This window comes from Mya arenaria, chromosome 8 (genome assembly GCF_026914265.1).
Source record: "Mya arenaria isolate MELC-2E11 chromosome 8, ASM2691426v1".
Taxonomy (NCBI): domain Eukaryota; kingdom Metazoa; phylum Mollusca; class Bivalvia; order Myida; family Myidae; genus Mya; species Mya arenaria.
Window position 1 is genome coordinate 392387 of NC_069129.1, and position 17297 is coordinate 409683.

Consider the following 17297-nt stretch of genomic DNA (forward strand, 5'->3'; position numbering starts at 1 on the left):
TGTATTGATAGAATTAACATGAGCTTTCTTCATTATTTATATCGATTGAATAACTTCAATTGCAGAGTATACATAAGGCTTTATCAACATCAAAATATATATTTTCTAAGCAATCTACTAGCAGGCAAGATACCAGTCGGCTTGTCTGAAAATGGCAAATGTATACTTTTCACTACAAACTGATATTACAAAATCAGCAACAAAAGTAGACCAATACAGTTGAGGCTTTTACATATTGGACCAGCACAGAATGAGATCGCTATAACACTCACAAGAGCGCTATGGTGCAAATGCCAACGCTTGTCTGTTATTTTTTTCAGTGGAACAATGTGTCAGGCAAGTTTTCAAGCCGGAGTTATGGGCCTTGTTACAAAGTTGTGTATTCTCTCTGGCCTCATGAGAACAAGGTATATACGAATATCTGGATGGTTTTGGAGTTGAGGTTAAAGTTTTTTGCACAATGCTGCCATAACCAAGGCTTTCACTTTATTTCTTTGGAAAAACCCAGATACGCTGAAAAAGTAAAATATTATTCTCTTTTCCTCGAAAACAGACAAGATGAAAATCATCCTATTGTGACCTTGAATATTTTCATAGTTTTCATTCAAAGTTCAATACAACCAAGGCAGTACCTCAATATGTCCGCTATTGGTGTTATCCAGGTTCATCAGGTACCCCCAGTCACGCACATTGAGCAGGAAGGCCGCGCAGTGCTCCAGTATATCAGGGCTCGGCTGTATGTCTGAGGAAGCGAGACAGTAGAAATGCTCATTTGGTTTAATCAATATTTAATTCATCATTACAGATACACATTAAACATGTTTATGCACATAGGGACAATATGATATAAAATATGATGAAAAACTAAATTTAACAAGGTATCTATTTCCTACACATAAAAGATTCAGAGTTTAGTGAATTGAGAATAAGCAAATATACTTAGACTCTGGTGTGAGTCATGGTCATTTCAAGATTTGATGTCTATCACTTCTTATATAATAATTGGTTGTTCAGTCAGCACAGTAGTCAGAAAACGAATTTTCCACCAAGATATACTAAGTTTGATTCCCGCCATTTTTGTTGGTGGTCCCCAACACTAAGCCTCCTCCAGCATGTTTAGCATGCCCCTCAGCATTAGACAATACTTTTGTGTAACACCATTTTAATGAGCTTGACTAGGATAATGCTGTAATTACTTATTCCACAACTGTTGTGAAATGTTTCTGTTTATATGAACAATTAATCTTGTATCAGCGTTCATAATTTGTATCATGGTGAATTTTCATTGTGTTTTCTTTATTAATTTGAATAAAATATTTTATTAACATTTTAAGCTGAAAAAAGTCATTGATTGAAGCCAACGAACCCTGTGCAAGACGCACAGCTGTTATACAAGTCTTCACTTTCTTAACAAGGTCCTGTAGGTTGGTGTTTTCAGCCAGATGTTCGGTCAGGAAGTACTGTTGCAAGTCAACCAGCAGTAAATGCCAGCGTATGTGCTTTGCCAATGTGTATGAGTACTCCACGGCAACTTGCTCCGCAACAGATAGTAGGTTACGTGCCCGCTCGAATATCTGTAATAAAAACAACTACAGTTATGTATAACAAATGTGATTTAAGTGTATGTAGGTTATCACAGGTCTGTAAGGTCTATGTTTTCGAGGATTAATTCAGAAATCCAATCTTGTACAGTTAAGCTTCTTTAATGAAGTAATAAAGGTGTGTATTTTGGAAATCTGATATTAGTTAGATTGTATGTCGAAATTTGGCCAAACTTAAAAAATAATAAAGACATTCAAAAATATTCAGCAGCATAAATCAAAGAGTCCTGGATTCATTTGAACCAACCTTGACATCCATGCAGTGACAGGCCTTCCCTATAAGGATGTATGTATACGCAAGGTCAACACTTGGCTGGGTTTTACGTATAATCTCCAACATCTCAAACGGCACTCTCCACTGAAACATATCAGGGATAATAGTTGGGCATCAATTAATCTGGATAGCTTTTATGTTGTGAATGTCTGTTTGGGGTTCTATTGCAATGCAAATTCAGAAACTGATAAAACCATGAAACACACGCAATCTATACAGAATCAACTGATATTGTCATGGAGATGCCATTACTTAACCTGGTTAAAATGGTCTAAACACAAATATAACATTGTTTACAATATATTAAATGAAATTAATATTTTATATAATAAGAGATTTTGCAGGTTTGAGGTTTTAATTTCCTAAACATTGGTCAAGAACTTGGCATGTGTTTACCTTTTCATTTAGTTGCATCACATACTGGGGTGTTTTCTGTTGGTTTACAACCAGTTCTGACACGAGGTGTCGAGTGACGTCAGCATCGTACATAAACATCAGCTGGTGTTCAACATTCGCCATAGTTACTGAGGAATCTGATCAAATGGAAAAAATAATAATGAAAAATGAATCCAATTAACTGTTCAAGCATTTTAATTGTTCAAGCATTTTAATTCAAGCCTCAAAACTCTTGACTAACAGTAGGTCCACAATTAAAACCTGTGACCCAAAAGCATTTTTAGCCTTTACAGTGGTTATACCTTTTCCTTTTTTTATTATGGATCTAAAGGGTTAGGAAGTATAAAACAATAAACGCTACCTACCTTACCCTCAAAATTTGGGATAGGTAAGGCTAAACAATGATGATGTAGTGAATGCAGATGAAAGGGATCTAATGGTATAGGTTTCCACCTCTCATATTAAAGGCAGTGGGTTTGAGCCACACAAGGAATTGAAAGCAACACTGATTCATATTTATCAATTGATTTTACAATTGAGCTTAAGAAAATAAATGTACAATTTTAGAGATATTGACCTCTAGTTGACGGGTAGCTGCTGGCGACCGTGGTGAGATCATCGAGGGTTGTACTGAAGGACATGTTATCCTTGGTCCCCTGCTCCAGTTTACGGAGTTGATCACACTCATAACCTGTAAAGTGGTTCCTGATGTCGCTCTGTAGAACCATTGGGACAAAGTGGGAGTGGGAGGGGGCTGCCTCCGCTACATGCCTGGATTGGTGAGATTTTTGTTATGTTATTCATGGTATACTAGTAGTCTTCCGAGCATCTGACTATTTCTTCATATTAATACTGATTATCTTGTAAGTATATGTAAAGCATAATATGCACTGTGTACAAAATATAAGATCATCATGAAAGTATAACCTTTGAGTGTAAAATTGTGTCAGAACATTTTATAGTATAAATGTCCTACCCTGTATCTTCCCTCGTACCACACTTACCAAAGAAATGTGACCAGGTTTGTCTTCTGAACAAAAGAAGCTCCATTCATCGCCACAGAAAGGACCTGTCAAATATTTTGCACACAAAAAATAACAGAGAGAGAGAGAGAAATTATGAAATTATGGTCAACAAGAATAGGAAAGCTAAAAGGTTATTTTAATTTCAAATTGCACTGACCAACTAGTTAAATGAGCTCCAATACACCTTTATAGTCATAAACATGTATGCAGTTTTAAAATTAGCTATATAAAATTTAATGTACTCATAACTTTAAACCATTTACCATTACTGGGTAAACAAGAACTAATTATCAATGAATGTCAGTGCAGGGACCAAACCCACAAGCCTCTGATATAGAATATGGGATGCTATCAACTAAACCATCACCACAATGGAAATACAAACCTTGACAAGGAACTTTATGGTAGCAATGTCGGCGTCCTCCAGTATATCAGCAATGATGGAGACAAACGCCTTCCCCTCCATCACACCTCGCATTACATTACAGATGCTCACTTGGATAAACGTGAACGTCAGGCTGGAACAGAAATCAGACAATGTCAATTACTATTATGACTAGGCTTATAATTTTAATAACACATTGTTTGCATCCCGACCCATGGGGATTTGCGAGAGGCTTGCAACACAGCACACCAGTTGGTCTGACTTGAATCCTTACTGTAAACACATCATTGATCTTCTTTCTTGTAAAACTTAAACTCACTATTAGTATTTTTTCAATTCAGCCAAGAGCACGTGTATAATTATATCAAAATGAGAATATTTGCAATTTTACATTCAAAGTTGAATTGTTATTTTGCACCAATATTTCTTTATCAAGTTCCCATGTACCTCTCCTTGGCGGCAAGTTCATCCTCAAGGTTGGCCCTGTACGCCGTGCTGAGCTCCTGCTTCACGTTGTCCTCAATCAGGAGGTCCACCAGACCCTGCAGACAAATGGTTGGCAATCACTGAGTTATATACTCAACAATAATTATTACGGGTCGCTTATCAAAACTTCTAGGGGATTCAAAATTCAGACCTCCTTAGAACTTTCGCCAATACTGTTAGTACACTTGTGTACTCTAATGAGCAATTTATATGCCCAACCTTCTCAATAGGTTATTTTTCCAAAGTCAGTTGTTCTACATCAATATTTCAACAATCACACAATGCTGCCTATCACTCAAATATTTAATTGACCAATAACTAAGGGATTATATTTTATCATTAAATTATAGTACATGGTTGTACAATCCAATGAATTACTTTGACCAGCACTGACCTACAACCCGCAACAAGTGACCGGTTGGGATCAAAGCCTCACACTGTGTCATGTATAGGTGACACTCACAGGTTTCGTTGAGTGTACTGCCATCAATTCCTACACAACCACTCACCTTAAGGGCTGGCACTTATTTCTACCATAGAACTGGTGTAACAATCATATAAAAATACCCAAAATATTCATGTTTTCAGTTATGGCATACATTTCAATTTCTCACAAGATGCCAAAGGCCTCGAAAACAACAACAAAGCCGTGACAAAGCTGGCTTGTCTCTATGAGAAACAGAGAAGCCAGAAATGGCATGACTTGTTACTGATAAGCATACATTGAATGTTTTTTTTTTGCATTCTGTAAGAGTGTTTTTCAGTCAGCTCAACAGTGCTGGAAATAATCATGCAGTATGCAATTTTGATCCGATACTCATGGAATTTGCATCTATTTAATGAGATTTTAGTGATAAATTTTCATTCCCAATTCAGTGATTATAGCGATAGTTTTCACCAAATTGAGTTCAAGTGCTTGTTTCTAAAATAGCCAGAAAATTGCCTGAAATGTATCAGTTGGTACGCCTACCCTGTATGTATTTCTCCTTGCAGATTCAGCTCTCCGGTACAAGCTTTCTGGCTTGGCACTAAGCTTAGCCGAGGACTCCTTCAATGTTCTGCACGCCACAAAGTAGCCGTTTAATCGCTGCTCCTGTACATGACAGTACTCCGGCTTCTTCATCTGATGGAAGAGATACAACACTTTAATAAACAATAATGGCCAAAGCCACACCAAACTAATGTTTCAGATTTACTGTACTCATTTTCAGAGAATTTGAGATAAATAATCAAATTATTTTAAGTGACTTATTTCCTTATTTCCATCAAAATGATGCAAAAAAAACGCATTATTGTGGAATTGCATAAAACAACACAAGAAAATGTTATTATTTGTCTTTGAAGACCTGCAAAAGACTGAAATAGTGGTAGAAGATTCTATTAACCCACTTGATGAATTTTCTGAAATATTTGGACTGTATATATTATCATTCTTAATCTTAATCATATAGAATAACAAGAATTGTATTATTATTATTATTTAATACACTTTTTTATATTTATTTATTTGACAAACCAAAATTTTTATTGGTATGGCTTACGACAGACTTGTATAAATTAATTCATGGATAAGTAATTCACAGCATTGATATTGAAATTGCCAAAAGGTAGGATGCTGGGTGGAATTCAGTACTAGAGTCTATGAGGAACTGGATCTAGTGTTAACCCAAAACCATGTGGGTGAGAGGTCACACAAATACCGCCTCACTGTCTTCACAATATCATTACTATAGTTTTACTAAGGGAATGTTTTGTGTACATGTTTGGAGAGATCCTTGCACTCCCTGAACATCTCAAGGGCCTGGTGGTACGACTCCTGGTAGAAGAAATATGTGCCAAGGTCGTACGACAGCTGAAACACACATAGGCACATGATAATATCAAATGTATGAGCAATTAAACACAAATAATGTAAACAAGTTATTTCTGTTGGTACCATATTGGAAAGATTCCTTTATACATTAACTCTCATATGAGAATGGTAACCAGTAGTAACATGCAATAAGTATGAAAGCTAACATGCAATAATTTAGCACATAAACTTGACAATATGATACAAAACAGTTACTTTCCCTATGCTTGAGATTGAAATAAATGATATACAAAACTTGTGTTTTGCACTCATGTATTATTTTAATTCCTAGGGTAGTGGGTGGAATACCAATTGTAGCATAAACATCTGAAAAGCTACCGTAGACATCGATAATGCTTTGTGTGTTTTCAATGACAGATCTACAGCGTAATGCCATTTTGCTGTAGCAAATTTGACCTTTTGAATAAACTTGCCTTTTCCAAATAACAGTATCTTGAAAACCAAAACGCATTTATTTCTTGAAGAAAAACTTCCATACCTGACATATATATTCATCAGGCAGTATTTCTGTGGCGATGTCCCAAGTAAACTCTGGGGAGTCATTTAACTCTGTGGGCACGGGTATGGAGGTGAGAACAGGCATTCTCAGGGTGCGGCCACACTGTACACAACGCTGCAGGTTGTCAACTGATACACCAGCCTTCTCACGTAACTGAATGTAAACATCAGTAAGATCAACCAGATCTACAGTATCGTAAGACTGCCAATGTATCTATCTCTCACATTATCATCTGATAAAATTTGGAAAGAAAATAAAACAAAATAAAATTTTGCATGAGGTTTACACATACAATTATATATATATATATATTAAACCTCATTTGCATATTTCCCATAAACAAAATATGTGATGTCAACAGGTCAATATCTTTTGAGAGCTGCCGACTATTGCAGGCCAATATACGAAAGATGCAGCCCACAATCAAGTTAAAATAAGTTACTGTAATGGTCACGAGATGACATTCAAGTGAAGTGGTTGTCAATTTGCCTGTACTTTGGAAAAGTTAGATAATTCATTTTTAGTACATTTTGTATGTACATTTTCCAAAATCATTTCATTTACATGACATTTGGAGGTACCTCAACACGGCACCAGAACTGTACAGTAAGGAAACAGTATTTATCCTAAAGTTTAGGATAATTTACCTCCCTTTGTAGAAAATAAGCTATGAAATGAATTACCAATATTCAGAGTCAAACCAGATTTACAAAAAAATTATTGGAGTTTTGAGTGTTAAGACATTTATAAAATATGAAACCATTCAGCAGAAATATAAAATAAGTATACATTTACTTTTTAAAATGAACAAATATCGAAAAAATTACAAAGTTCATATAGCATTTTTAGGAAATATAACCGGAGGTCCAATAGCATCCTCAGTCGAACTGCCCAGTCCATAAACTTGCAAATGGCCCTTCATGCCATGTTTTATTTGTTAAGTAAAGTCTTATTGTGATTAAGTTATCAGTGTACAATGGTTTCATTTCCAATAGCAGATCTAATACCACTTAGCTAATTTAAGAACCTGTTTTGCTATATTTAAGTCAAAATTGGAAAGAGAAACTTACATTACTGATGAGTGACTCCGTCTGCAGCATTGTGGTTACAGGGTCCTGCTGGCCTTGCCTTGAAATACACAAGATTATATTGGTCACTCTCTTTGGCACAATGCTAACAAGCGTGGTCTTGTATTGTAGTTGTAGGGGAGATCAGAGTACCCTGAGGAAACTTTTCCCGCTTGAAGGCCACAAACCAAAATCACATACGCTGAAAATCAAACCTGGATCGCCTAGCTTGATGAGAATCAAGTCAGTAACCACTGTGCTAATCAATCACCAAGGCATCACAGTCTTAATTCCTGCATGGGTGCACCAGTTTGGTTGGAGGGTACTAAGCCTGTTAGTGGGTTTCCTCCATAACATCACTACACCTGACTATTGTGTTACATTGTTCCAACATGCATGGTATTATAATATGTTATAGTATACTATTGCAGTGACTTGTTGCGCAACTGTTTCAAAATGAATGTTTTTAAACTAAGAAATACATGAATGTGTGCAACCAAACAATAAATATACTTACACTGTCATAAAGGTTTTGACTGGTTTTGTAGGAAAGCTGTGTTTTACAAGAGTAAGTATTGCCCTGCAACAAAAGAATGAAGTGTGTTTATTAACATTTAACAATATTGCAAAGAAACAACATGGACAAGCCTGGAAGTCAAATATTCAAATACAAACCCTATTTAGAAACACACTGGGTAAGTCGCCAAACAATGACAAGCAATTGAAATGATGTCTGAATATATACTGGTATATATATATATATACAGTGGAACCTCACTAAACCGGATCTCCACAAAACCGGAATCCTCGGGATACCGGACTTTTTCCAGAGTCCCGATTTTCCCCTTCTATTTTCAATGTAAAATAATCCCCACAATACCGGAACCTCGGAATTCCGGATACCGGACAAAAAATCGAGAAAATTTGTTAGTTGTCAACGTAATTTTACCTCGCAAAACCGGACGTATATTTGTTCAAACATGTCAAAATGATTTTGTGTATTTGGAATTCGCGAATCGCGTGTCACTTTGTTTTGACAGCCGGTGCGTCGTTAAATATTGCACCTTTGATGTTGTGATAACTTGATAATGGATAATGATGATTGCGCTGTGGATTGACTGCCGCGCGATAATCAAACGTTAATCAAACTTGTGAAAAGAAAATTGATTGAAACATTAATTTGTTTGTTGCAGAAAATAAAGAACTAGAAACGGTTATAAGTGATCATTTTGGAGGGTTGTTTTATCTAAAGACATCTATGAGTGAATCAAATTAGAGCGGTGCGTTAATTAAACTATCAAACATACTTAACAAGCATTAAATTACGCAAGTTGTTTTATTTTTTTAGACTCGGAAAAAAGATGATAATAAAAACGCAGAATTATGTTTAACACTTTTGCATGTGCTTTAATCATGTCTCAACCTCCGTCTAAAACTGTATCTGTAATATACATTGATATATAAATGAATATACATGTATACTCTATGCATTATTTCAAGTTACTTGAACCATCGTTGATGTAAAATAAATGTTATCTTTATGTGTTTTTATTTTATTCCAATTTCCAACTTCCCTTTAAAGGTTAACTCAGTTAATATTTTGAGTAAACTTACTCCGTACATCAAATCCTCACTAAACCGGAATCCTCACAAAACCGGAAATTTTGCCCAGTCCGGACCTTGTCCGGTTTAGTGAGTTTTCACTGTATATGCAATATTTTTATATTAAATTATATATATGGTAATGAATAATGATAGTAAAAGTTTTGCAAAACAAAGGCAGGGTGCTAGTATCTTTTAAATACCAGATAAAAAAACAGCACTGGACTCATTCACATGTTATATCATGACATAAAAAAAAATGTGTGAAATGTGAAAAAAACCATCTGGTTGCAATCATAAAACATCATCAAAAGTTTAAATAAAAGCTCTTTTGTTCTGACATTTAAAAAGTACCAGACAATGCTCATTTCTGCTAAAAAGTATCACTATTGAAACTGAATCATCTTTAATTAAAGTTTATTTGAATTTTCAAGTTAAGATTTCATTCGATTTTAGACACTTTTATATAATAAGCTACATGTAGTATCTGATACTAAAATAAATGTCTTCCTTTTATGATATATGTTGTATGCTTATTGCTCAAATAGCGTGTAACAGCCAACTGTCTTTACAATATTCAAGTATAGAGCAAGCAATGTGTTTTCTAGGCCATAAACTGACCATCTGTGGTAGAGTTGAGCAGCAAAGATGGCCTCAGGAGTGAGAACGTCAAAGTGGAGATCGGTAAACTTGGCCGCGTCTGGGCTCATCTCCATGGTAACCTTGAGAAGCTCTGTGAGCAGGCTGTGGACCTGCTGTACTGACAAACTGAAAACAAATGTTAGTGTGGGTCAACTTGGCTTCAGAGTATTTTAAATGATATTGCAAGAATAAGTGATAACTTTCTGGGTTCAGTTTTGAAAGAATTTGCTTTTAAAAATGTATAAGTTAGAAGAGTAGAAGTCTGCGTCAGTGATTTTGAAGAGATCTATTACTCCGTTATAAATGGTGTTTCAATTATTTTTCAAACCTCTAAAGATGAAAAGTAAAAATTATCTACAACAACATCTTAACAGTAAGGAACACCACAACAGCAGCCATATTAATTACCCCTTCATGATTGTATTGAGGTTCCAGTGAAGATGTGCGGCCACTCGTAACGCCAGCATTCTCAGTGCCCGGGTCTTCTTACTCTCACCAGTCGGGAGTGGAGGGGTCACTGAAACACACCAGGCATAAGTTGTGGTAATAAGCAATTGTAGCCTTATATGCTACAATGTGTCCCTTTAACTCTTAGCACCATGTCCTTGTTCTACAGAACCCCACCCTATTAAAACCTGGATTAAACCACACTTAGAGTGAGTAGAAATAACTTTTTTAAGAGTGACGATGTTCGTATCACATTGATTTTTTTTAGATCTTTTGAAATATGATACATGTACAAAGCATGAAGTTATCTTTGGATATTTTGCAATTGTATTATGTTAAACTAAAGAAAAAACATAACACAATATCAAAGACCACAGTATCTTAGGCCGAGGTATTTTAAACTTATGCTTAAACCAATAAAATCCTTCATGCTTCATTTCTGAATAATTCTATTTGAATAAAGTTAATACCCAAAGTAATAAAAGCCAATTTAAGTCCTCGCACAGTTTGACTGTATCAATATAAACACCCTTATTACAGCCCACTTGCCCTGCTTAAAGAAGGTTTAAAGGCTTTTAATACTTCTATGACTTTATGTAAGTTTTTGTGTCCAACATCCCATGGTGACTTAAGAACTTGCTAAAAAATGAAATTCAAAATAAATGTTAATTTTGCACCTTATCATGTTAATTGTTTTTAAAGTTCCATATTTTCTGCTCATTCTATCTATTTTGAATTTGTGTTCTCTAGTACTGGCATTGACAATTTCTGAGTGAAGTCATTACCACATCTATAATGGTTTTCCTAATGGTTTTCATGTGCACTTCCAAAATTAATAACTCTCTCTGATTACAGTTGACATTATTTGATGTTCTTTTCAAAGCCAGGTGGATTCCATTCATTGTAACAATGTAAACAAAACAGTGTGAAGTGAAGGTGTAATTTGAGAGACAATTCACAATGCTAAAACATATCTGACAATTTCCCGCCAATGTCAAGTTTATTCATTCACCTGCTGTTTGTTAAGTAATGCTTGAACATATAATTAAACCTTTGCCTTCCCCAGAGAGAATTGGTTCCTTAACTTGGTTACATTGGTTTAATTATAAATGTTTAAAATGCCAGAAAACTCAACATTTTCTTTAAATTTTATAAACAAACTTACTCTGACCCAATTTAATTTTAAAACACTAATGAAACATAAAATAAAATACCAAATGAAACAAATAATACTAGAGCTATCACTGAAGGTGATTAATACCCCCGAACGCTGCCCTGATATGAGATTGCAGTCAAATTTAGGGAAAGCCAACCTACAAATGACAACTTTATTTTATGGACTATCGTCAGTTATTCATTTTTTGATTATGTTTTTAAAAGTTAGAAAAAAGGCTTTAAACAATATCAGTGATGCTAATACTGAGATGTTAATACTGATATATTTGATGTTCTAAAGCACAGAATATACGATTGCCTATGACCATCTCTGAATGAGTTAAGTTACTTTTTGTCAAGTTATGCTCCAGACAAGAAAAAAGTAACAAAGGGCAATAACTCTGTAATTGGCTGAAATAGAATTGCAGTTCCTGTACACTGCACTTCCTCTAATTATGATCTATCACTGTATGAAGCTATATCAAATTCCATCCAATAGTTTTCAAGTTATGCTCCGGACAAGAAAAAACCAACAAAGGGCAGTTACTCTGTAATTGGCTGAAATAGAATTGCGGTTCCTGTACATTGCACTTCCTCTCATTATGATCTATCACTGTATGAAGTTTTATTAAATTCCATCCAATAGTTTTCAAGTTATGCTCCGGACAAGAAAAAGTAACAAAGGGCAGTAACTCTGTAATTAGCTGAAATAGAATCGCGGTTTCTGTACATTGCACTTCCACTCATTATGATCTATCACTGTATGAAGCTTTATTAAATTCCATCCAACAGTTTTCAAGTTATGCTCGGGACAAGAAAAAAAGTATTAAAGGCTATAACTCTGTAATTAGCTAAAAAAGAGTTAATGTCTGGATAATAAATTGACAGCAAAAAACAAATAAAGGGCAATAACTGAGTAATTAGCTAAAGTGGAGTTATGGTTCTTGAACACTGCACTTCCTCTCATTGTGCTTTACCATTGTATGAAGTTCCAATGAATTTCATCCAGTACTTTTCAAGTTATACTCTGGACAAAAAAAGTAACAAAGGGCAATAACTCAGGAATAAGTAAGAATAGAGTTATGGTTATTGTACACTGCACTTCCTCTCATTAGGCTCTACCATTGTATGAAGTTTAATCCAATTCCATCCAGTAGTTTTTAAGTTATGCTCCGGACAAGGTAAATTGCAACGGACCGACCGACAAACCAACCACAGGGTGACTCCAATATACCCCCTTCAAACTTTGTTTGTCAGGGGTATAAAAATACCAGGTGTGTAGCTGACTGAACACAAATACCAAAAACCCTGAATTTGAAATAAAAACCGAAGGGGGCTAGGGGGCAAAGGGGTTAATTTGCTGTCTGTCATCGATCTGCGCAATCCCAAATTGGCCATTGCTTCGCTCCTGAATACACATACTTAAAACTTAAATGAACAAAATTACATGTACATTACCGCTTCAGTTCACCCCAGGGACTTTTAAACATTACCCCGTGCAACTTCGGAATATTACCCCCCATGTGACTTTAGTACACATGTATGTAAATTAACCCAAGTCAGATCAATACGTCAGGGACCTGACTTTTATCGGACAGGAAATTTCATGTCACCGTGTAGAAGGCCCACCAAATATAAACAGCATTCAACTGTTTGTCTCCAAACCTTAAGATTTTACTTTCTACATCATTATGAATTTTGGTAATCATATCGCCAAAATAGACTGTACTGATAATTGATGAAGCTAATATTTTAATGTGCGCATTTTACCTTCATAACTAACATTTCCTTAAAAAAAAAAATGAATAGGGGGCGTAGGGGAAATGGTGTTAAAATATGGTTGGACAGAGGGACAGAAGAACAAGACAATTTCATTATTGTTGACATTAATAGTCCCATCTACAGAGATGGACATTAAAATTTAAGTTCACATACACCGCGTTGATACAGATATTAGTTTGACAAATATGACAATATTTCTGATTACTGATATTAATTTTTCCAATACGTTCCTTTGATCAGTAATGATTATTTCACAATCTTATTGCTTTACTGGAATGTCAAATTCCCTGTCGACTTGAGACCTGAATGGTTTTCTACATCGTACTGATGGGTTGACTTTTAATATCTAAATGCAACCAAATATATGCATTATTATGATACACAGAAAATCATGAAAAGTATTCTATTTTTGCCTTTCAAAATAGTGTAAGAGATCTAATGTTGTGAATGCTTGAATTAAAAAACTGCATTTAAACATATCTGTAAACATTGTTTCCATTTTGTGAATTTTTAGTCCAATATTTGTGAAAAAAAGCACACTTTTTGGGATTGTAAATCTGGACGAATTCCAAACCTTTTTCTGTTCAAAAAATTGCTGAGGTATTAATCAAGCGTTCACAATCACAAAGGTCACAGTGATATATCTACCAAATCATGCCCCCATCCCCTGGGACGTCTGGTACAATATACAAAAAGTACAATAAATCAACTACATTTGTGAATAAATCAGACAGTTAACCTTGATGTTATAAAAAGTAATATCCATATCATGAATATGATCAATTCTTTATCAAACGAGTACATGTTATTCCCTGATAGTTTTTTCCAAAGAATAATCATGGACTTAGAAAGCATATTTATATCAACCAACTGAAGTTAAAATACAGTTGAACACCATTAATCCGAAATCCTAGGGACCCAACAAATTACTTCGGAATAGCGGTGTTTCGGATTAACAATTTTCCGCGAAAGACAGCATTCGCAAATTACAGATGACGTGAAATACTAAGTCGTGAAGATTGCAATGTCAGTTATATGTTACCAATACGATGCACTCGGTTTGAGTTATCTTTCGTATACCAAAATATTTGTTGATTTAGTGTTTAATAATTGACAAATAATTCTTTATTATACTTCTTTATTTAAACAACATAACACATTTAAAACAAAATGACAGCACATGTATGCATTCGGATTGTTTGGTAGTGGGTCGAGAGAGCAATGTGGCAATCGAATCAGATGAGAGACATTTTCGAATGATATTCAGATTGTGTTAACCAGCAATTATATACACACTACATCACCCAAATGAATCCCTCATTTTCAATGTTTGTAACATAAGCATGCTCATTGTCCTTCTTTAACAACCACTAATTGTGCTCCATTGTCACCTGAAGCCAATGCCCGAGTGCATTCGAAGTATGGTGTGAAAAACTTTGACACGATCGAGTTTGAAATAAGAATTGATAAATAGGTGTGAAAACCCAAATCGGGACTGTTATATTTACTGCAGAATAGCGATTATTTCAGAATAGCGATTTCGGAATAAAGACCAAAAATTTAGTTAAACAAAGAAGGAGTAAAATCGGGACTGAAAAATAATTTCGAAATAGCGATAATTTCGGATAAACGGTGTTCAGAATAGCCGTGTTCAACTATAGTTCAATTAATTTACTACGTTTTTGAAAGAACTACTTTTGGCCCCAAATTGATGGTGTTCTGCTTATATTGCTTACATTCTGTTTCATATGGGGGCAAAGAATGCCCTAGGATCTATAAGAAAGATGTTTTGACTAAATCCAATTAATTTCCATATGCAAAATGCACTTGCATTGCTAGTAACTTTCAATTTTGATGCACCTTTTATGTTACATGTAGCAAATCTTAAGGAAAGGTGCATCAAAACTGAAAGTTATTGTACATGTATTATATTATAAGTTCATGTTGCCTTTTCAGGCAGTAAAAAAACATATGTGTATGCAAGGTTGAATAAAATTGTATACCTGGCTTCTGTCTAGATGGATCATTCTGCTCTACGGGATCTCCCAGGGTACTGTGTGATGAAATGGGTGGTGTAAGGGGTGGGGTAAGAGCCCCAGGGTGAGAGGAGGCAGGCGTGTCACTACCACCAGCGTTAGACTCTGCCTCTTGTAGAAACTGTTGTATTAACTGTACAGGACTTGGATCTGCAGATAATTGATAAAAAATATTTGTCAGCAAGTAACAATTATTATTAAAAGTAAACACATGCATCTTAAAGCTGTACTCTCACAGATTGATAATTTTGAAAAAATATATATTTTTTAAATTCTCAAAATCAGCTGGTTTTGACTTTAATGCCTTCAAATTTCAATTCAGTCATATAAGAAAACTTACAATTGAACGAAAATTATCCCTATTGTTCGGAAAACTGCCCAAATTTTTATTCTTTTTAATGCACCAGTCAATTGTAACCACAGCTCTCTCACGTCCAGGGGTATACCGGGGATAGCCGGGGAAATGGGCCATGATTTTACCTTCCAGGTTGCCCCACAGTGTCGGGTGAATGCTGTGGTTTTGTCTTTGTGCCAAATATAGCTGGGAAGGGGCCTTAACTAGTCTTAGTCCCCGCAATTCCCCGGACTGGGGGGGGGGGGGCAAGGTTACAAGTGACTGGTGCATAAAGCGGTAATAACGCTTTTAGCCATAAATCGTCAGTTTTGGAACATACATATATGAACAACTGCTATCTTATCTTTTAACGGCACATTAATTGGCTTATTCCTAGAATTATTTTTTTTCTTTAAAATTCAGAACAGTCAACCTGAGAGTGCGGCTTTAAATGGACAAAAAGTCCATGTACAGATACTCCTTCAATCAGAGAGAAGTGAAAGTTAGATACTGTAAACATCCTATTAATGGAGCATACACTTACCGCCAGGGTCTTTTTGTGGGTTTATTTTATGATTCTGCGACATTAACAATGATAATCTCAAATAACTCTAAATTGAAAAAATGCAATTCGATGAAAACTTTCCATTGCCCCCATTTTAGAGCACATGTTGACATCATGCATATACAGAAAAAACATACATATTGTATACAATGACAGTGGCAATATATGACATTTTTCATTCTTGGCCAAAGTAGACCAATTTATTGATTTAAACACCAGGGCGTTTACAGGTACAATGCAGCGCATACTGATCGGTGTTTCATATTTTTTACTCTAATTTAGATTGGATATGTGACAGGTGTATAGAGCTGGGGTTTAATTAATTACATTACCTGGTTTTTCCTGATCAAGATGTTCTTCCAGCAGTTTATCGTTGAGAAGAAACTCATACCAGGAAACTGCAGGCATCGTTGCCGGGCCAGGGCCCATTTGACCCCTTGGAGCGACCTCTGTCATATTTCACTTTTGATAGATATTTGGGTATTGAATAGTAAGTCAAAATGAGGATTTATAATAAAAACTTTACAACTGCAATGAAATCCAACTACATTACAGTTTTATTTAAACTGCATAAATTCGTGATCATAGTTCACCAGATCACTATCATTTGTGAACCATGTTGTTGCGCATGACAAGGTCATGCATTTTTTCAGCATTAATCAGTCCTTATTTTATAATTTGTACCAATTCTTAAACGTTACAGTTTGACATGAACCACTCTGGTAGGGAAGGTTTTTATCCAAAAATCACTGAAAATGTCAGAAAAAACGGTTGAGTGCAAATGTTTGGTATTTTGTTGTTGTTTTTTAAATAATTCGGTTACAATACAAATATCCATTCATGTTATGTCCTTCGAATGCCACAATATAGGTTAATAACTCATGTCATTCATGTTTTGTTTGCAACACAACTGCTGTCATGCTTGGTTGGTGACATACGGTGTGGCAGAACACCTTATGTATTGTAAAGATCACAATCAAAATGAAACACACAACAGTTGCTGGTTAAGTTGTACAAGCATTCGGAGCTCCTCGGCCATTTTTTCAAAAACAACCTCGGATGTATGCCGGTACATCTGTTGAAGTAGTCCGTATTTTTTTTTAATAAAAGCATAATTTTAAATGTAGT

The 17297-nt window shown here is 35.3% G+C and overlaps 1 protein-coding gene across 1 annotated transcript in view; it reads right to left on the reverse strand.

Moving 5' to 3' along the window:
- LOC128243793 (integrator complex subunit 8-like) overlaps positions 1-17097 on the reverse strand; it is a 29515-nt gene extending 12418 nt beyond the window's left edge. The window contains exons 1-17 of the mRNA XM_052961742.1: positions 16502-17097; positions 15238-15420; positions 10259-10367; positions 9830-9976; positions 8124-8186; positions 7610-7667; positions 6519-6692; positions 5927-6019; positions 5138-5290; positions 4129-4223; positions 3682-3814; positions 3276-3340; positions 2849-3042; positions 2272-2408; positions 1849-1959; positions 1367-1574; positions 633-742 (exon numbers count right to left, since the gene is read on the reverse strand). Of these exons, the coding sequence (XP_052817702.1) occupies positions 633-742; positions 1367-1574; positions 1849-1959; positions 2272-2408; positions 2849-3042; positions 3276-3340; positions 3682-3814; positions 4129-4223; positions 5138-5290; positions 5927-6019; positions 6519-6692; positions 7610-7667; positions 8124-8186; positions 9830-9976; positions 10259-10367; positions 15238-15420; positions 16502-16625 (2157 nt within the window). The 5' untranslated portion in view covers positions 16626-17097. The remainder of the gene's footprint in view (positions 1-632; positions 743-1366; positions 1575-1848; positions 1960-2271; positions 2409-2848; positions 3043-3275; positions 3341-3681; positions 3815-4128; positions 4224-5137; positions 5291-5926; positions 6020-6518; positions 6693-7609; positions 7668-8123; positions 8187-9829; positions 9977-10258; positions 10368-15237; positions 15421-16501) is intronic.
- Positions 17098-17297: the final 200 nt, after the last annotated feature.